The sequence below is a fragment of the Sordaria macrospora genome, chromosome 2 (genome assembly GCF_033870435.1).
Source record: "Sordaria macrospora chromosome 2, complete sequence".
NCBI classification, from domain to species: Eukaryota; Fungi; Ascomycota; class Sordariomycetes; order Sordariales; family Sordariaceae; genus Sordaria; species Sordaria macrospora.
Window position 1 is genome coordinate 2788175 of NC_089372.1, and position 16870 is coordinate 2805044.

General features: G+C 52.5%; 3 protein-coding genes and 1 non-coding gene across 4 annotated transcripts; 1 reads left to right on the forward strand and 3 right to left on the reverse strand.

Annotated features, from left to right (window-relative positions):
• Window positions 1-1803: 1803 nt before the first annotated feature.
• SMAC4_13243 lies at window positions 1804-1891 on the forward strand. Its single transcript is given in 2 exon segments — window positions 1804-1841; window positions 1856-1891. It is a non-coding gene; the product is annotated as a tRNA-Tyr (tRNA).
• A 1963-nt stretch (window positions 1892-3854) lies between these two features.
• SMAC4_04004 (uncharacterized protein) lies at window positions 3855-7643 on the reverse strand. The gene is made up of 4 exons (XM_003348111.2): window positions 6409-7643; window positions 6015-6340; window positions 5868-5933; window positions 3855-5796 (listed from the first exon to the last, which is right to left on the reverse strand). The coding sequence occupies exons 1-4, from the start codon at window positions 7296-7298 to the stop codon at window positions 4466-4468; spliced, it is 2613 nt and encodes an 870-aa protein (XP_003348159.1). The 5' UTR covers window positions 7299-7643; the 3' UTR covers window positions 3855-4465.
• A 71-nt stretch (window positions 7644-7714) lies between these two features.
• On the reverse strand, window positions 7715-10760 carry SMAC4_04003 (uncharacterized protein). The gene is made up of 3 exons (XM_024655607.2): window positions 10221-10760; window positions 9048-10140; window positions 7715-8733 (listed from the first exon to the last, which is right to left on the reverse strand). Exons 1-3 carry the CDS (start codon window positions 10323-10325, stop codon window positions 8471-8473), a joined length of 1461 nt encoding a protein of 486 aa, XP_024511482.1. The 5' UTR covers window positions 10326-10760; the 3' UTR covers window positions 7715-8470.
• Window positions 10761-11844: 1084 nt separating this feature from the next.
• SMAC4_04002 (uncharacterized protein) lies at window positions 11845-13467 on the reverse strand (the record flags this gene model as incomplete). Its single annotated transcript, XM_003348109.2, has 1 exon — window positions 11845-13467. The coding sequence occupies one exon, from the start codon at window positions 13465-13467 to the stop codon at window positions 11845-11847; it is 1623 nt and encodes a 540-aa protein (XP_003348157.2).
• Between the last annotated feature and the right edge of the window lie 3403 nt (window positions 13468-16870).

Here is a 16870-nt window from a genome sequence, read left to right on the forward strand (position 1 = left end):
GACAAAACGGTGCACTAGGCAATGTCAACAACGCTTCCGAGAAATCCACACTGCGCAGCAAACCCACTCTTGCGCATGAGAGGTTCAGCAGGACAAGGGGGACGAGAAGGGACAGCTCCGTCTCCGTTGGGGTTTGCGTAAAGCGTCGACACTTCGGTACGTACCGCCCCTGCCACCCGCAATTATCACCACTTTCCAAGTGAAGAAAGTCCAAAGTCGATTTTGAAACTTGTAACCATCGCATTCCACCCTCCGCAACCCAATATAAAGCAAAATATGGCAAAAAGTTCCCTTTTGGGCCAGCTGAATTGCGTGAATGCGTGACCTTTTTTATAGCGTAGATATTACTCGAAATAAACTTGGACTATCAAAAAGCGGTACTTACAAGATAGGGTTGATTGAGGAGGAGGTACTTGAGAAGATAGGGTTATTTGAGGAGGGGGTACGTACCAAAGTGTTTTACGCACCACCCTCCGTTATTCCTAAAATGTTCCATTCTCCGTCTTCTTTCTGACCGTCTTTGCTGGGCGAGGGGTCTTGTGTGTAGTGTACCACAGCGTGTGCTTGCTTCCCTTTCCGCACTTGCCGGTGCCCGGTGTACTGCTCGGCGCGCAGCGATCACCAGGGCATGGCAGGCCTCTCGCCAGCCAGCAGCCAGGTGGTGCCCAGGCTCCCAGGACCCAGGCCCCAGAGGCCCGATATTTTTCGGTATGAGGCGTCCGTTACGAGACTGCCGAAGAGCGGCGCCTATCTCGTCATCTGCCAGGTTTCAGTTCGCGGATCTGGATGTATCCGAAAGAAGATCCCCGATGGGGATTGGTCGAGAATGGGCCTTTTCCGACCTGACCTATCGTAGGCCCTTGTTTGGTCCCCAAAGGGTTCCTCACCTGTCCCTAGCTACTGGATATTCCAACAGCCTCATCGCCGAGGAATAATCGAACTAAACGAACGGCCGAACCCCCAACAACAACAATCGCCATTCCGCACCCCATCACCCGGTGGAGGTGGAGATGCTGAACGTTGATATCCAACAATGGACCGGGAAATGGATACAAATGATTTTACTTTACAATCTCGTCAACAGGCCTTTGCCCATCATGGTTTCGTCATCGAAGACGTTAGCTAGTGCAAAGTCGGTGAAAGTGGGATGAGACATCACCGGAGTTTTCCCTTAGTGTTGTACAGACTATCGGTTGCCCAGCGCCGGCAACAGTCAGTACATATCCGCCATTCACACAGGAAAGAAACAAAATGTCCATCATGTTCAACGTTACACTCCTGGTAGGTGCAAATTCTCACAGAGGAGACGTTCATGTTTGTCGAAAGGGAAGATCACCGGTAGCGACAACGGAGCCCGGACCCGACTCGGCACCTGTTTATTGACAACATCCCCACCCAGCTGCGTAAGGAACCTAGTTCTCGGTGATATACCGACCAGTTAATGAGCAGCGAAAGAGAAACCTTGTGTCACCAAATCTGCCTCAACTTTTTGAGTTTGGTGTTGGTGTCCCACCCGCCGCTGCAAACAAGCGTCACAACTGAAGCGTTGTTGCACCAACAGAGATCCAGTGGGACTCCGTGTGTCTGTGCTTGTGCTATGGTGGCAATGACATTAATTCCATGGAATGTCTTTTCTCGATAAACAAAAAAAATGTCACTGCAGGTTATCAAAGCACCAAATATCGACAACGTCTGATCTATGGACATATCGCCAACAACCACAGTCGCAGTTATGATAATGTTGCATTGCACTGCCACTTAGGAGAATACTACTTAAACCCAATTTTTGGCACAAATAAACAACCCCTTGTGGTGTAGTTGGCTATCACGTTCGGCTGTAATTGTACGATTGTATACCGAAAGGTCACCGGCTCGATTCCGGTCGAGGGGAATTCTTTTTTTGCATTTTTTTTTCTTTTCTTCTTTTCTTCTTTTCTTCTTTTCTTTTCCGGCTTCTGATCTCCTTTTCCATCTTCTTTCCCTCCTTCCTCTTACAACCTTTATCTCCGCTTCCCTTTCCCCTTGGTTGCTTATTTTGCTTTCCGTTCCAGTTATGTTTTCACGAATCTCGGCTTTCCTCTTTCCCTGGGCTCCTTATTTCTTTTCTTTTCTTATTTCCATCTAATAATCTACCCTTTGCTTTTTTTCCAACCCTTTTTTTTTTTTTTTTTTTTTTTTTTTTTTTGGTTTTGACTCTGTATCATACTCTCGTTTCAGCAACATCGGACTTTCTCCACTTCTTTCGCGATCTCACTTTCAGATCTCCTGGTGTCGAGATCTCGGGTCCCCGATCCCAGTTGCCCCCGGCCGGGGCCCACGTCGCTCGATTTCCATTCGATCACAATGATAATTTCAGATGTGCATGGTGCACTGTACGTACCATACCCGTGGAGATATGTGAACCCCTATCCACTAAGAATTCATTTATCCTTGTGCCGCCATCATCATCATCATCATCATCATCATCATCATCATCATCATCATTGCACATTTCAATATCTTTGCTTCTTCTGCCACTCACATGCTGCTCGGTTTTACCTTCTTGCTGGCTGGGGTATAGCATACTGGTTGGGACTTACCTACCTCCCTAATACGTATCGATGGCCCGGTATTGAATTCCGTGAACAGACTACTTTCACGAACAAGTGTTTCCGTCGTGAAATCATTTTAGAATAGGTCATTTGAGATGTGAGTGTCAGGGGTAAAGTGGGTCTTGCATCCATCACCATCTATCTCTTCCGTTCTGGATCCTCGAGTTACGCATTGCGATTGGGAGACACTCAACCACTACTTGGTCCCTACCTCCGTGCTTGACATTGCAAGTCCCATCCTGACTATGGGGATCTCTTACCCGAAAGCCCGAAAGAGTGGCAAGTTGGTACCCGCTCGTGTCGGTACAGTGATCGAGCGGGTGAGTGCCCCCGGATGGATGGATGGATGGATGGATAGAACGACTGGAAAACGTACCCCGGAAGAGGAAGGAGGCGGATTGATCTCGTAACAATACACTACATAGCCACATTCCACAATCCCGGGACCGAACAGATATATTTACATAGTACAGTAAAGGAATGTACACGAAAACGAGCTGCTATCGTTTCCGCTCTCATGACAATTAAGGTAGACGGACTGGTAGCTAACTGCATGAAACGGAACGTTTACGTGAAGTGTGAAGTGAAGTGTGAAGTGAAGTGTGAAGTGAAGTGAAGTGAAGTGAAGTGAAGTGAAGTGAAGTGTCTATATGTGTATATGATCTCGTTGATAAGGTGGTGACCTCAGCTACCTACATACGGTATCTACACCACATGTGGGTTCACGATCAGACGATCTACTCGTATCGTAAGGCCTCAAGATGGAAGCCGCGTGTCAACACGGAAAATCCACGAAACAGTAGGTTAGGTAGGTATACAGTATGAAGAAGACACTCTCTGTGAGAAGCCCCGAGGACCATGGTGGAGGCGAATGTCTAGTGTACTCAACTTGACGCAGGTACTAACACCCCCCATTAAACGAAGGCAAGACAAATTCGCCACTCAACTGGCTCACTTGTTCACATCTACACCAAAGACACTGGTCCTTCATTCACCTGCCGTGCCTGCTCCAGCATGAACCGTGAAGTGTCGCAAGTCTTCTTTGCCACTTGACCGTTCAAAGATACATGCATATACATGGTGTAGTGTGCGTGGGGGAGCAGTCACTGGCAGTCACTGTCAGTCAGTCAAGAAGATCAACGCCCACCCTCCCACCTCTCTGGAGTCTTCATGTAGTCCGATATACTGTATTATTGGCCCTTTGAGCAAAATGGAAAATCAGGGATCCGTTCAGCTATTTACATAAGTACTATGCAGTAGTCCGCACAGTAGAGAGCATCGAACAAACAACCGGAGAGGGGAGGAGAGCTTTGTAACGTCTCTGACATGAGTGGACTCTTGAAGATTCTGCTGCCTGTTCTTAGGTATGGAGCCCTCGCGAAAACGTTGACACACAGTCTTGCCGCCCCAAGGAAGCTCAGCCAGCCCCTGATGATCCTCGAATACACTTGTAGATGCGTGAAATCCACAACGTGCGTGTTTCTAGTGTAGGCATCAAGATGGAATGGAATATCCCTCCTTCAACGCTCTCGTGCCCCTCACGAGAATAAGTTCGATGACCCAGCGGCAATCTGGATCCAGCAAAGAATCTCCCCTGAACTCCAGTCAGTTTAGTCACTTGTATGTACCCTTTGCCGTTGCCACCTCCTTTCCCGTCCTTACCCCATCCTGTCCTGCCCTGTCCTTTCCTTCCCTTTCTCCCGTGGCCCCTTTAAAAACGCCCTCGTTACATAAAACAACAAATCAAACCCCACAATTCCCGAACAGAAACAGTCCTGTCCGTCCCTGGTCCAGGTACTGCCCCAGAAGAAACGCCCAAACTGCTCAACGGCTCACTCAACGCTGGAGACCCCCCCTTTTTTTTCTTTTCTTTTTTATGTACCTTCGTTGAACATCTCCACCGTTGCGGAGACGTTGCTGTTCTTGTTCTTGCTCGGAGAATTTGTTCTGTCTCTCTTCTTCTGAGCTGTTGCTGTCTCGCGGACGGGACTCCTTTCGTTGCCACCATTACGAGGTCGTGACCGTGACCGTGACCGTGACCGTGACTGTGACTGTTTCTGCTGCTGCTGTTCGAGCTGATGGAACTGCTCAAACCTATCCTTGATGGGACTTACCCTCCCAAATTTTGCTGTAGACGTGGACTGCTGGTGGGAGGTAGTTCGGGGAGGTATGGCCGGTCCTGGTCCTGGTCCTAATCTTGGGCTCGTGGCCATCGTTGTTGTCGTGGGGTAGTAATGGTAGTGTGTAGAGATGGGTACTTCAGCTGTGGAAGCGCTTGGTAATGTTGCTTCCGTGGTAGTGCTGGGCATATCTCCTAGCTCATAATTCCCTCCGCCAAGTGCGATGCCGACGCCGACGCCGACGCCGCCGACACTCGTCTCATAGTGACTGGGTTGGCCAACTTGAGTTGTGGAGGACAAGGAGGTGGTAATCGCGGCGGCTGCTTCTGCTGCTGCTCTGCTGTTGCGTTTTCCAACCCAGATCACTGAGCCGGTGGAGTTGGATGGGGTGAGGCCTGTGAGGTTACTTGATCTTGAAGAGGTACCCATGGAGGGGGTAGTTGACTCGTCTTCGGCTGGGAGTGTTGATGCTGATGCCTTGTCCATGAGTTCTTCCGCCGGTGGACGCACTGCTGACACTGAGACCCGGTTGGGCAAGCCAATGCCATCCGTGTCGGTCGGTGATTGTGAGTTACTCTGGCCTTCCTGCTGTCTGAACGTGTTGGCAAATTCATAGTAGTCTTGAAAAGGATGTTGCCGATCGTCTGAAGCCGTTGCGAGGACTTCCGCTTCGCCTTCGATATACGAAAAGATGCGCCGCTGTCGTGGATTGACGGCTGTGGATATGTCTCCGGTTTCGATTACAAGGTGGTTGATATTGCGCCTTTGAGACAAGCTACGGGTTGCATCCGGTGAGGCCGTACTCGCGGTGGAGCTACTGGACGTGGAGGGGCTGTAGACTTGGCTGTCTAAGGAGCCCGTATGTTGGCTGTGGCTTGATCGTAGGCCATTGTATGGCTTTGTTGGTGACGGAGGCGATGGCGACGATGAGTCAAGGCTAGTCTCTTCTACAGAAACAGAGGGAGGAGGAGGCATAGATTGCTGCAATAGTGATCTATCCCTCCGCTTGTCCTCCGCCGCTCGTTTTTTCACCAGTTGACTGATGCGGATATCATTGTCCACTGGAAGGTTACGAAGGGAAGTCTCTGGGAAGAGAAAATGGTCAGTAAATTGCATCAGTTATCGAAAAGAAATTGTACGTCATGAGCTACCGTACGTCTTATCCCATAGCGAGTTCCGTCCCTGGTAGTCACCTTGTCCCCGTCATTATCGCTCTCTCCTGCTGTGATAAAAAACTGTCAACATCACTCCACGGACTCTTCGACCTCCTGCGCGACCTCGCAGACTGGCTCGCACAACATACCTCGATCCCGATCAGCGGTAGTACTCATCCTCTTCAACCTCGCCTGGAACCTCTTGCTCCCTGACCGATCAATGAGCGTGTCCTGTCTCGCCAGCGTAACACTGGCCAAGCCATCTTTGCTCTCCTTAGCGAGCACGACTTCGAGCCGCTTGATTTCCGCCTTGTATCCGTCCTCCCGCTGAATCCACTCTTCGCTGATTCCTCGAAACTGCTCGAGTTCTTTCTCTCGAAGGTTCTTGAGCTCGGCTAGCTCTTGCTCTAGGGCCTGCAACCGCTTTGTGAGGTGCGCGAAGCCCTCGAGCACGTTGTGGACAAGCGAGTTATACCTTTTGGGTCACAAAGATTCGTCAATAACTTCCTCAAACTAGGTAAAAAAAAATCGTAGTGAACCTACTGAGCAGGAAGAGCAGCCATCGAGTCCCCCTTCGCCATCATAACCGCCTGCAACGTCTCCGCCATCTGCATCAAGTTGGGATTATGCCAGGGGCTCTCCCTAGCCGCATTCCGCCTCAGTCCTCCCAGCCAGTCATCCTCGTCCTCTCCATTCGTTGCGCTCCAGTTGCTAAGCGGCAAGGCACTCAGGGACGGTGCCGGTGCTGCCGCAGCACTCGGCGTCAGGGGCCGGAAGAAGGTAAACCGGCTAGTGCTACCACCACTTCCCTCACGAGGCCGTCCGGAAGAAAACGAGGGTGATGATGGCGCAGTGGTAGCCAAGGGCGAATTTGTCCCATTTCCTCCTCCTCCTCCGAGATTAAGCAAGCTTGAGACCCGTTGAAAAGTAGCAGATGGCCTCGACCTCAGTAATCGGCTGCTTGTTGTGCCGTTAACATTGCTATCGCTTGGCGATTTCTGATGAGGCAGTGATGGGCGACGTAAGCTTGCCGCTGATGAAGCTCCTCCTGCTCCCGAGGAGAAAACACCCGCTGTGGGGGTTTTGGGTGGTGGCGGCGGCGGCATTTGCGGCAGTGGTCCGGACCCGGTCGCGTTACCTCCGAATGCTCCCCCGCTTCCGCTCCCGCTCCCGCTCCCGTTTCCGGTTTCGCCCCCGGCGTTGCTGACTACGCGGATGCCACCGCCATTATTGATGTGATGTTTGTTGTTGGTCGCCGCAGCGGAATGATGAGATAAAGGCGAGGCGTTCCCCCCATTGCCGTGATCGATAGTCGTTACACTTGTGACAAAGCTATCCTCCGAAGCCGAAGTGATGATGGGCTGCGATTGGTGCTTGGGAGGTTGCGCGCGAGATTGCTGGAATCTACGCAGCCAGCTGGTGCTGTCGGCCATCCCGATCTCGTTAGGTATGTTTTGGATGTTGGCTGCCGACCGAACGTAAACTCTGGCGGAACTTCTCCCCGAACGGGTGAGCAAGTAGTTACCTCGAATTTGCGCGGCGCCAATCCTCTCACGATACACCTAACAATCAACTTAACATCGATTCGTCGTGAAAACTTGGCGAGAGCGAATGAAAGCGTTGAGTGGTACCGAGTTTTGAGCGACGTGAATGTGCCACACTTGGCGGGGTAGAGCGACGGGAAAGTCGATATGGGTTCGGATGCGGTATGCGGTTGAGCTGAGAGGTGTAGGTAGGCAATCAATCAGATGATTCCGATGGAAGGCGGGATGCGGACAGGGTTTGTTATAACAGAGCTTGATGCCAGAATCCGGGCCGTTTGGTTCAAGCTTAATTGCCAACCGCACTCGCCGGCAGCATTGAAGATATTCAAGTTGCTTCGGATGAAAGCGAACGAGAGGCACAGCAGTGAATGGATTGCACTTGCCCAGCAACATGAAACCGCGCTCCTTCCTTTCAGCTTTATTGTGCTCCTTGCCCTCTCCCCGTTTCACAAAGGTACTACGGACAAGATGGACATGACAAAGTTTGTTTCATGGACCTTACCGCCTTCCCAACTGGATTCACGAAAATTGCATTGTTGGCACGCGCAATCGTCAACACGAATTTGCAATAATTATGCGCAGAATGACTTGTGACTTCATTCATCACTGGCAGTTTTCCCGACCTAACGGGTCAGCGTCAACCTCTTCTTTTGGATTTGCTGATATTGTACAATTAATCCAGCCTGCAACTGCTTGTTTGCATCGTCACTGACTCAATTTCATCTACGGGCCAAAATTCCAAGCCACGATTGCGTTCTGGGTTGGCCTGAAATCGCTCTTCCATCAAATATGTCCCTCAATCCATCATCTTCTTCCAGCTTGTGTCCCGGCTCCAGGCTGAGAGGCCGATAAGGAAAAACCAGGCACAAGCGGCCATGCACCGACTAATAATACGCGGCATCGATAGAGGACCACCCGAAGACACCGCCGTGGATGAGCTTTCCGCTTTCATCCCCTCCCTAGAAACAACCATGGTCCAGCCTCACTTGGAGTATGTAACTCGCAAGTATGCCCTGGCCAAAGTATGACTTCATCCATTCTTCCGCTGAGGTACCTCCGCCTCAGTAAAACATATCCTCAGCTCTTCGCCTCCTCTGCCCTCTACCCTCCAATTTCTCAACAAACAACTCCTTTCCTGCGTTGGTTCCTGTTCCGCTGAACTTCTCCGGGAATAGCTCTTTCACTGTCGTGCTTGTCGTCCCTGTCCCCTTGATCCTGAACCCTTGGTCGGTGCTAATATTCTTGGTCGCCAGACCGCGAATGCTGAAGCCGCCAGCGGGTGTTGTTGTCGTCGTCGTTCGCGTAATTCGATCTGCTAGTTTTGCTATACAAGCCGTTAATCATCAATTCATCAAAGCGTTTCGTTATTAGTCGAGTCATCAGTTGTCATCAGTTGCGTGTGGACGAGGCTCATATGGCGATATGCGTGGTCGTGCCTTAAACAATCGCCGCATCCGCACTACTTCGCCAAGCAAGAAAGCCTCTACTTGTGAGGGAAGACGGTCTGTTCTCGATTCGCAAACGCTGAAAAGACCGTGTTACCCCGCAAGGAGAAACCCTCCTGCTGGGAGAAGTGATGCGATGCCGTTGCTTCCGCCGTGACTGCTGATAATGGTGTTAAAGAAATGTTGAACATACCGCTTGCCAACTTTCCGACGTCCTCCTCCACTTGATCCATCACTGCCCTGCTGCCGATAGTCGAAGACACCTTGGTAGGGAAGAGTTCTTTGGGCTTGTTGGTTTTGGAAGGGAAAAGCTCCTTGGTGGTGTTGTCGTCTCTGCTTCTATCCCTGAGGGGTTCCGTCCTGGCCAAGCGCTCCTTGATCGCCCTACCCTTCTCCCGGCTACGTAGCGAAGCAGCATCCCTGTATCTGTTGTCTCTCTCGGCGTCCAGATCCATCCGTGCAGGGCTATCGCGGTCTCGCAGGGGGGAAGCCGATCGGTTGCGCTGGCGTGGCGATCTAGAGCGGCGTCGGTCAGGGAAGAGCTCCTTCTCTCGGTTTTGTCGCGAGTACGACCTCAATCTGTTAGATTCGGTCGAGAAATTGCTGGAAACCGAGCCGCGCCGAGACCGCGACCGAGGACGTGTCGAGCCAGGCCTTGTGACGCGCTTGCTTAGCGCTGTAGAGTCGGGGGCATCATCGTAAAGGTTGACATCAAACGGCTCGCCCTCCTCTTCCTCACGTTCCCTGCGGCGGTCGTTCCGGTCGTTCCTGTAGTTCTTCCTGCCCCGTGGGCCATCATCACGATCCCTGTACCTTCGGTCTCTAAACTCGCCACGCCTCTTCCGCTCCTCTGGGTCGTACTCTGGATGTAATAGGTAGAACCGACTCCGGGCCGCAGCGCCGACGACTTTTCTGTCTCCCTGGACGGCGAAGCGGACAAAGAGAACGCTGTCTGGTTTTCCCGAGAAGCCCTTGGCCGGCACTTCTTCCAGTGGCGGTAGTGCTGTCGGGTCGGCAATAGCGACCGATGCGAGCGCAACGAGAACCTCCTGGGCAAGAGCCTCGGACCTGAAAACAAGGTTTGCATTCGTGTCGTCGATCCATTCCACTCTATCGAATTGGGTCAATCCGCAGTGCTCGGAGACGTAGTCTTTGACCTCTTGAGGGTTAAATGTGTCGAGGCCCCGAACATGGACTTTTGTAGGGACGAGCGTCTTGTCGGAATCGCCATTGTCGCCGCTGCCGTTGACGTTATCGTGAGCGTCATCGTCAATCTCGCCGGGTTCCTGTAGAGAAGGATGACTGATAAGTGACTTGTCTTGGCTCAGCTGAGCCGGAAGGATAGAAAATGGTGGCAGCTGCGAACCTGTTCTTCGCCCGTGATGATGTCGTGTGTGTATGCCTCAGGAATCTGGGGGATGTCTTGGACGTCGTGGACGTCGTCCACATCCATTTCAATATCTAAATCCATAACTACAGATTGAGTGCGTTATGAGATGCCGATGGCGAGGGTAGAAATAGGTATCGATGCGCGTCTGGGCACAGACTGCGGTAACTAGAGGTTTGCGACTACTGCCGGTTTGTTGATTGGAAGGGAAACAGTTGGAGTTTGGGGAGTAGGAGGAAGTCCGTGATATAAATACTGCTCGTGAAATAAGACTAAAGCGCCGTCGTTGCGGGTGAATCGTATTGCCCAAGGCTGCGTATGATCTGTCGTCGCGATTCTGGGAAGTGGAAAGGGTTCAAGTTGTGACTTGGCTTTGTTCGTCGGTGGATGCATTGGATCGAGAAACCCAGCCAGGCACGGTTGGCACGTCTGGGCCCGCTTGTCTACTGCGGGCCCGGGGTTGCCTTGGGACCCACCCACCCTATCGATAAGAAGCGTGTTCCATCCAACCGCCAAGCCCAAACGACAAATGCCGTAGGGCAGAAAGTGGAGTTACAGTTGGTGAGCTGAGCTTCGGGGACAACGTTTGTTGGCGGCAGCTAAACTTCACTTATTCTCATCCGATTTGGTACAGTGACCAAACCCAAGGGCTTCATCTAAAGGGATTGAAGCTAATTGAAGGTGTTACCAGTGCCAAATTACTACATTTTCTTGCCACTAATGTAAGGTACAAACATCCGTGGCATCTAGCCCTAGGTAGGGACCACAGGTGACACTTCGAGAAGGCGTGGCAGACACTCAATTCCCCCAAGTTCCGCATTGGGGCTTGCTCGCCAAGGGAGCCTCAGCTGAGTGTGAGGTTGGACGAACTTCCAAGAACTTTACAGTTCGATCGTTTGTGTGCGTTCAACAAACCATGTCGACTGTGAGACAAAGCTCTTGACCGCCCTTTTCCTCTTGGAATACTGCCGAATGGCTGTTTGGTTTTTCACTTGTGTCTTCTCCTAAATTCTGTCAACCGTACATGATTTGATTTTCTGTCTGTTTCCGAGATTCACTCATCATACTCGGGACAATGGTCATGGCATCATATACCGGCACTCCTCACACATCTTTTAACATAACAGTTTCATATCACGCAATTCAATTTCACTCCTGAGAGGGGATGAACTTTTTTGATTTCTTGACGATACAACTTCCAACCTTCCTTGATACACTCCTCGTTCTGTCATCATCATCACCATCATCATCACGGACCTTGCCTCCTTCCAGCAAAATGCAGATAAAGCACCGATACACACGCAACACCTATAGGATAAATGCTGGACAAGTGACCGTGTGAATCCTGTCACCAGATACCTCCCATTCTCAAGCCGAAAAACATGGTCCCCAAGTATATGAGAATACGCCCCCGTTCCCTGTCTCCGTCAAACGCCTGTTGTTGAAAAATTGTTGACACATGCCCTCCTCCTGCTGCCTTCCTTACATATTTGTCTGGGCACATAAAGCTGAAAAGAGTCTATAAGGATTATTCTACCGTCCGATCCACGAGCGCCTGTTATTCGTCAAGCCCAGTTGCAAAGCGTACATCTTCTTCTCGCAGTCATGCCGCCCTCTCAACGCGCCTTCGTAGCTCCAAGATGGAGCTGGAAGGTGGTGCTGGGCAAGTCCGCTTTACTCGAGTCCCTTCACTATCGACTGGGGGAGCGGCTGCCCCAAAGCTGTTGGAGCGTGTCATCTCCGTACGAGACCTTTTGAGGGAAGAGGGCGGTGCCAAAGAAGGCAGTACCGTGGTGATCTCGCCGGCGGCCGGACGCTCCCTGTCGTCAATGGCCATGTCGCCATCAAAAGGATCCGTGTCAAGCATTGGGTCATACGCCCAGGCAGCTTCGAGGCCTTCCATGAACACAGGAGCATGCCTCAGCGTGTGCCACGAAATGGTGTCATGCCGCATGGCAATGTACAACGAGTCGATCATGCCACTCGAGTCGCAAACGGCGCAGTTCTTGCGGAGGAAGTCATGGTCGTAGCTGGAGTCGACCATGGAAGCCTCAAGCTGGCGCAACATCGGAAGACCCTGGAGTGGCTCGGCGTCGCAGAGTTTGGCCTGAAGGGGCATCCACGGACGACCTCTCAGGAACATTCCGAACGCCTTCTCGATGGCCTTGATGAATGACCCAGCGTCCCGCCCATGAACGGCTACCATCTGGTGGAGACCTCGTGATAGACATCGCTGGTACGCGTTGGTATTCCTCTCGAACGGCATGGGCACACGGGCATGGGGAAGCAGCGAGATGTGAACGGTCCAGGCACCCATCGACCGGGCAGAAAGCGGTGGTGTTCTCGAAAGGTGGGGCATCAGACTCCCGTCGAGCGCGGATCCTTCTCCATGTCCTTGGACGGGCGGCCGCCCTACCTGCGAGTGGCCGTGACTGTCGAAGGGATTCGCGCCGCCGCCTAAAGGGCCTAAAGGGCCCGAAGGAAAGTTTGGGCGAAGTGTATCCGATGTTGAGCTTCTTCGGAGGTGGCGTCCGTTGTGTCTGGCCAGATGGTCGTCTTCCTGTGCGTCCCGTGCGTCATGCGAGTCCTCCAGCTCCTCCATCGTCTCAGCAATATTTTCGATCCGCTCCTCGAGGCTGATATCAGCGTCCCTGAGTTCCAACTGCCCTGCGTGCAACCTGTCAAGCTGCTCATCATGTTCCTTCAACTTCTCGCACACTTGTCGCAATTGCTTGTCTTGGTGTTGAGTCTTGCGCTCTAGTTGCTCCATCGACTGCCAAGCCATGCTGGCATTCCGGTATGTCCCTTTAATCTGTTCGCTAAACTCTTCCCTGCTCCTCTCCAAGGTTTCCTCCACGTCCGTCAATCTGCTGACGATACCCCTGGTCGTCTCCAGCTCGTGCTCCATATCAGACAGCCTGTTGGCAACATCTCCATGGAGTCCTTGTTGAGCGACCTTCCCCTCAAGCTGCTGGAGACGCCTCTTTAGTAGTTCGAGCTCAGATGATGGCTCTGCTTCTTTCTGGTGGTAACACGCCAAATGACCACAGTCACAAGTCGCACCCGGAATGCCTTTGTTGTGAGAGAAGCCGACGCAGGCACATCGGTGACCTTTGATCTCTGGTACGCATAGGATATATCGACAATGGCCTTTGGGCATCGTGGCTTCGTCCACAGGATTGTTGACCGGCGCCTGAAGCGGCGATGGGGACGACTTGGCTGACATGCCCGTAGACTTTCCCGGAATGACTGTCGTCCCGTCGACCTCTTGACTCTGACAATGCCCTTCCTTCACAGGGCTAGGATGAATAGAAATGGCGGAAGGATCGCGCGACGTGCTGTATGAATGACGCCAAAGGGTGGTGGTGCCGGCTCACGTCAGCAATTAAGGTAGGTGGATAGGTGAGGTATTGTTGTTGATGGTCACCATCGAGGCTCACACATGGCAAGGAGATGCTGATGAGAGAAGCGTCGGAGGTCCATGGAATGGTAGCTAGGCAAAAAGAAGGTTGGACATTCGCGGGTCCAACTTGATGTGAGAAAATCAGGGGTCCGTCGGTATTTTAGCGGAGCAAGTGGAAACCGCGGGGAGAAGGGAGGTCCAGTGTGGGTTGATGACGGAAGTCAAGAGGTGGATGCCGTTGGGCTTTTTGAGCGGCTCCGTACGGGGTATGTATATCACCGGCCGGTGACGAGATCGCTGGGTAGGGCGCCTGTGGATCGGTCGACAAAATCCAAATGGCCGGGGTGTGCCCGAAGGGGTCAAAACAAGGCAGCCAGGGGGAAGAGGAGGATCCAGGAACCGGCGATAAAGGGTTGCTTGTGAAGCGGTGGGGGCTGGCTGGCTGCGGTCCCTCGTGTCGATGGAATTCTGGCACAATCTGACACAATCTGGTACAATCTGGCACAAGTCTAATCTGGCGGTGGACCTGGATGTCGTGAGAGGAAGAGGTATGATAGGCAGAGAAGGGCGCAGCAGATATCGTGGATCTTGATATGCCCAGCGAAGTTGCGACTTGGCGAGGGGCCCGCCCCGAGTGTTGCGATGGGATGTATGCTGGGATGTTGAACGTTTGCTTTTCGTTCCGTGGCGCCGATAAGTGAAGGTCACGCCGGTGTGAATTTGATGGTACGTACGTGGGCGTGAAGTATACGCAGGGACCGACGGGTAAGATGGCCAACAAGATAGATGGGAGGAGATCAGCGCTTGCGTGGTGGTGGGGATAACCTGAAGACCCAGATTTGATGGACGATGGCAGAAAAGGGGCCTGAGTCGATGGCAGGATGATTGGATTTGGATTCCCGGTGTGCTGTTATGTCCGCTCGTGGTCGTGTTCACTGGTTGAGGTGTTGTTGTAGAATGACGGGATGGAAGAGACCTCAACTGAGATGGAAGGAGGGAGATAGCGGCGTGTATGCCCACCTCGCAGGAAAGATTTGAATGAGGGAGATAGATTGCGACAGCGGGACCGGGGTCTTGATAGGCGTGCGACGGGTTACCAGCATTAGCGAGGTACCAAGAATGTAGCAGCTCCGGCCACGGCGTGGGATGTCTTGTTCTAGCTTTTGGATACAAGTGGGAAACTGAGGTGGTCTGGAAACCTCAACGGCCTCGGGCTTCTGGATACCTACACTTCACATAGACCTCCGCAAGTAGGTGTGTAGAGTTAGTTCAGGTACCGTGTCTGTCAGGCTGCCAGTATAAAGGGAATTGTCTTCTCCTAGTGTAGAGCCCGCTTGAAGGTGGGGGGTAGTAGAACGACGGCGATGATGTCTGTTCGGGACTTAATATCCGTCGGTGACCTTGGATACGATTTCGCCCCTTTGGGGAGAAAGGAAGAATTGTAAGTAGCCCTACCACTTCACCACGCTAGAGGTAGCGTTGTCTGTTGTTGGAGCTGGCACCACCACATCACAACGACGACATGGACAGGTACTTGGTCAAGGTACAATCTGCATCTGCGGTCATTGTCAGAGCATTGCCGTTCCTAGCATTGCCCCCCTCGGAGCGTCGAGGCGTGTCGCTATCGATTGAAAGAGACGGGCACCCGGACGAGGGTTGCAATCCATTACCTCTCAGTGTCCTCTCCGGAAGGGCAGGTGCGCAGGCATTGAAACACTGGAGTCAGGTTCCAGAGAGAAAGACCGTCGTTGTTGGTTGTGATTGTGGGTCCAGAGAGGGAGGAAAGGATGTGGATGAACCTGTGGGAGCAAGTGGAATCGACAGGGAAGGAAGCGGGGGTTTTGCGGGTGGACGACTCTAAGGACCGGGGGCTCCAGCAAGGATGGCCACCCGCAAAGCCGTCAAGGTCCCAAAGGTCCATCAAGGCCACTCGGCGACGTGATTTGTGCGCTGTTGGGGGCCTGCCGCCGTCCAGCCAACCACAGGGCCCCATGCTGCGACTTTATCAAAAGAGTGACACTCGACAGTCTCGACGACACGCACAAAGCCAAGCCACATGGATGACGAGGAGCAGGACTGTGGGGGTCAAGATAAGCGCATTTCCGACGGCGGGCGAGCGGCGGCCAGGCCGTGAACAACCTCTCCCTCACCATCGTCTCTACTGTGTAGGTACCGGATGCTGGAATCTCTCCCATTCGACAGTGTCTATCTGCCTTTTGCTTTTTTGAGTTTCCCGTGCACGACTTCCCACTGACCTCTCGGTCTCAACCCATTTGCACGACATCCCTCCCGTTCCTTTTTGGACCCATATCATATGCCTTGAGAACAGAGACACCCCTGGGCTGGCTGGAAGAAAAAAAGGTACCATTATCGAATCGAATCGACTCTACTGCAGGACAGTGACAGTCGATGTGCCGGCGCGTCTGCGGCACAGCAATTCAGATATCTATAGAGAGCTATCACCCGCGGCCTCCCAGATACCGATAGCTGTGTCCCATCGCAAATGAGATCGACGACCATTCAGTCTTCCCCCGTTGCAGGCAAAGAGACATGAGAGACACATCTCATCTCAACCAAGGAAAGATACGCCTGACACCTCTCACCGCCTGTCGCACAGCATCGCCATCGTCGTTGATTCGGGATTTCGCAAGGGGTCTTTGACGGCGTCGTACATCCTTTTCCCCTTCGGTTGGACTGCCGCACGAGACGGACGGTACACCACGTTATCAAGCCCCAGACCTATTGGGCATCTGAACCTTGTGAGTCGCATCAGGCGAGTATCGCGATAGCGGGTCTGAATGGTGTCAGAGAGCCTTGAGCGCCCAATATGCCCGCACATGGCGATCTACCTTGCCTGTAGCTCGCCTACAGACGACTGTCATCTTGGGTGTCTTGTTTGTTGTTTCTTCCCAGATAAAACCCAAGGGCAAGGACACTTGCAGGATTAACAGCCCGGCCGCCCGCCTCCTTCATGTCAGACTCGCGAGCGAATAACGTGCTGATGCGGTGGGCTGTGATGCTGCGCAACCACATCGATCAATTGTCTTGACTCTTGACAAGACTTTGCCTGGGCCACTTGGGTGTCCAGCGCAGGAACCGACCAATGAATCTCTTATCTTGGAGCCCGTGTGTGTGAGGAACAACATGAATATGGAAAGCCAAAGCCCGCAACACCACACAACCACACACGGGATAGGAAATCTCGCTGTGCTGTGACTGCGACTAC

Coding starts and splice junctions, on each gene's coding strand:
- SMAC4_04004 (XM_003348111.2), bottom strand. CDS start 7,298: ATGGCCGACAGCACCAGCTGGCTGCGTAGATTCCAGCAATCTCGCGCG. Junction 5,934..6,014: donor TACCGCTGATCGGGATCGAG/GTATGTTGTGCG, acceptor TTTTTATCACAG/CAGGAGAGAGCGATAATGAC. Junction 5,797..5,867: donor AACTCGCTATGGGATAAGAC/GTACGGTAGCTC, acceptor TTCTCTTCCCAG/AGACTTCCCTTCGTAACCTT.
- SMAC4_04003 (XM_024655607.2), bottom strand. CDS start 10,325: ATGGATTTAGATATTGAAATGGATGTGGACGACGTCCACGACGTCCAA. Junction 10,141..10,220: donor TCATCACGGGCGAAGAACAG/GTTCGCAGCTGC, acceptor CCTTCTCTACAG/GAACCCGGCGAGATTGACGA. Junction 8,734..9,047: donor CGTCGGAAAGTTGGCAAGCG/GTATGTTCAACA, acceptor CGGCTTGTATAG/CAAAACTAGCAGATCGAATT.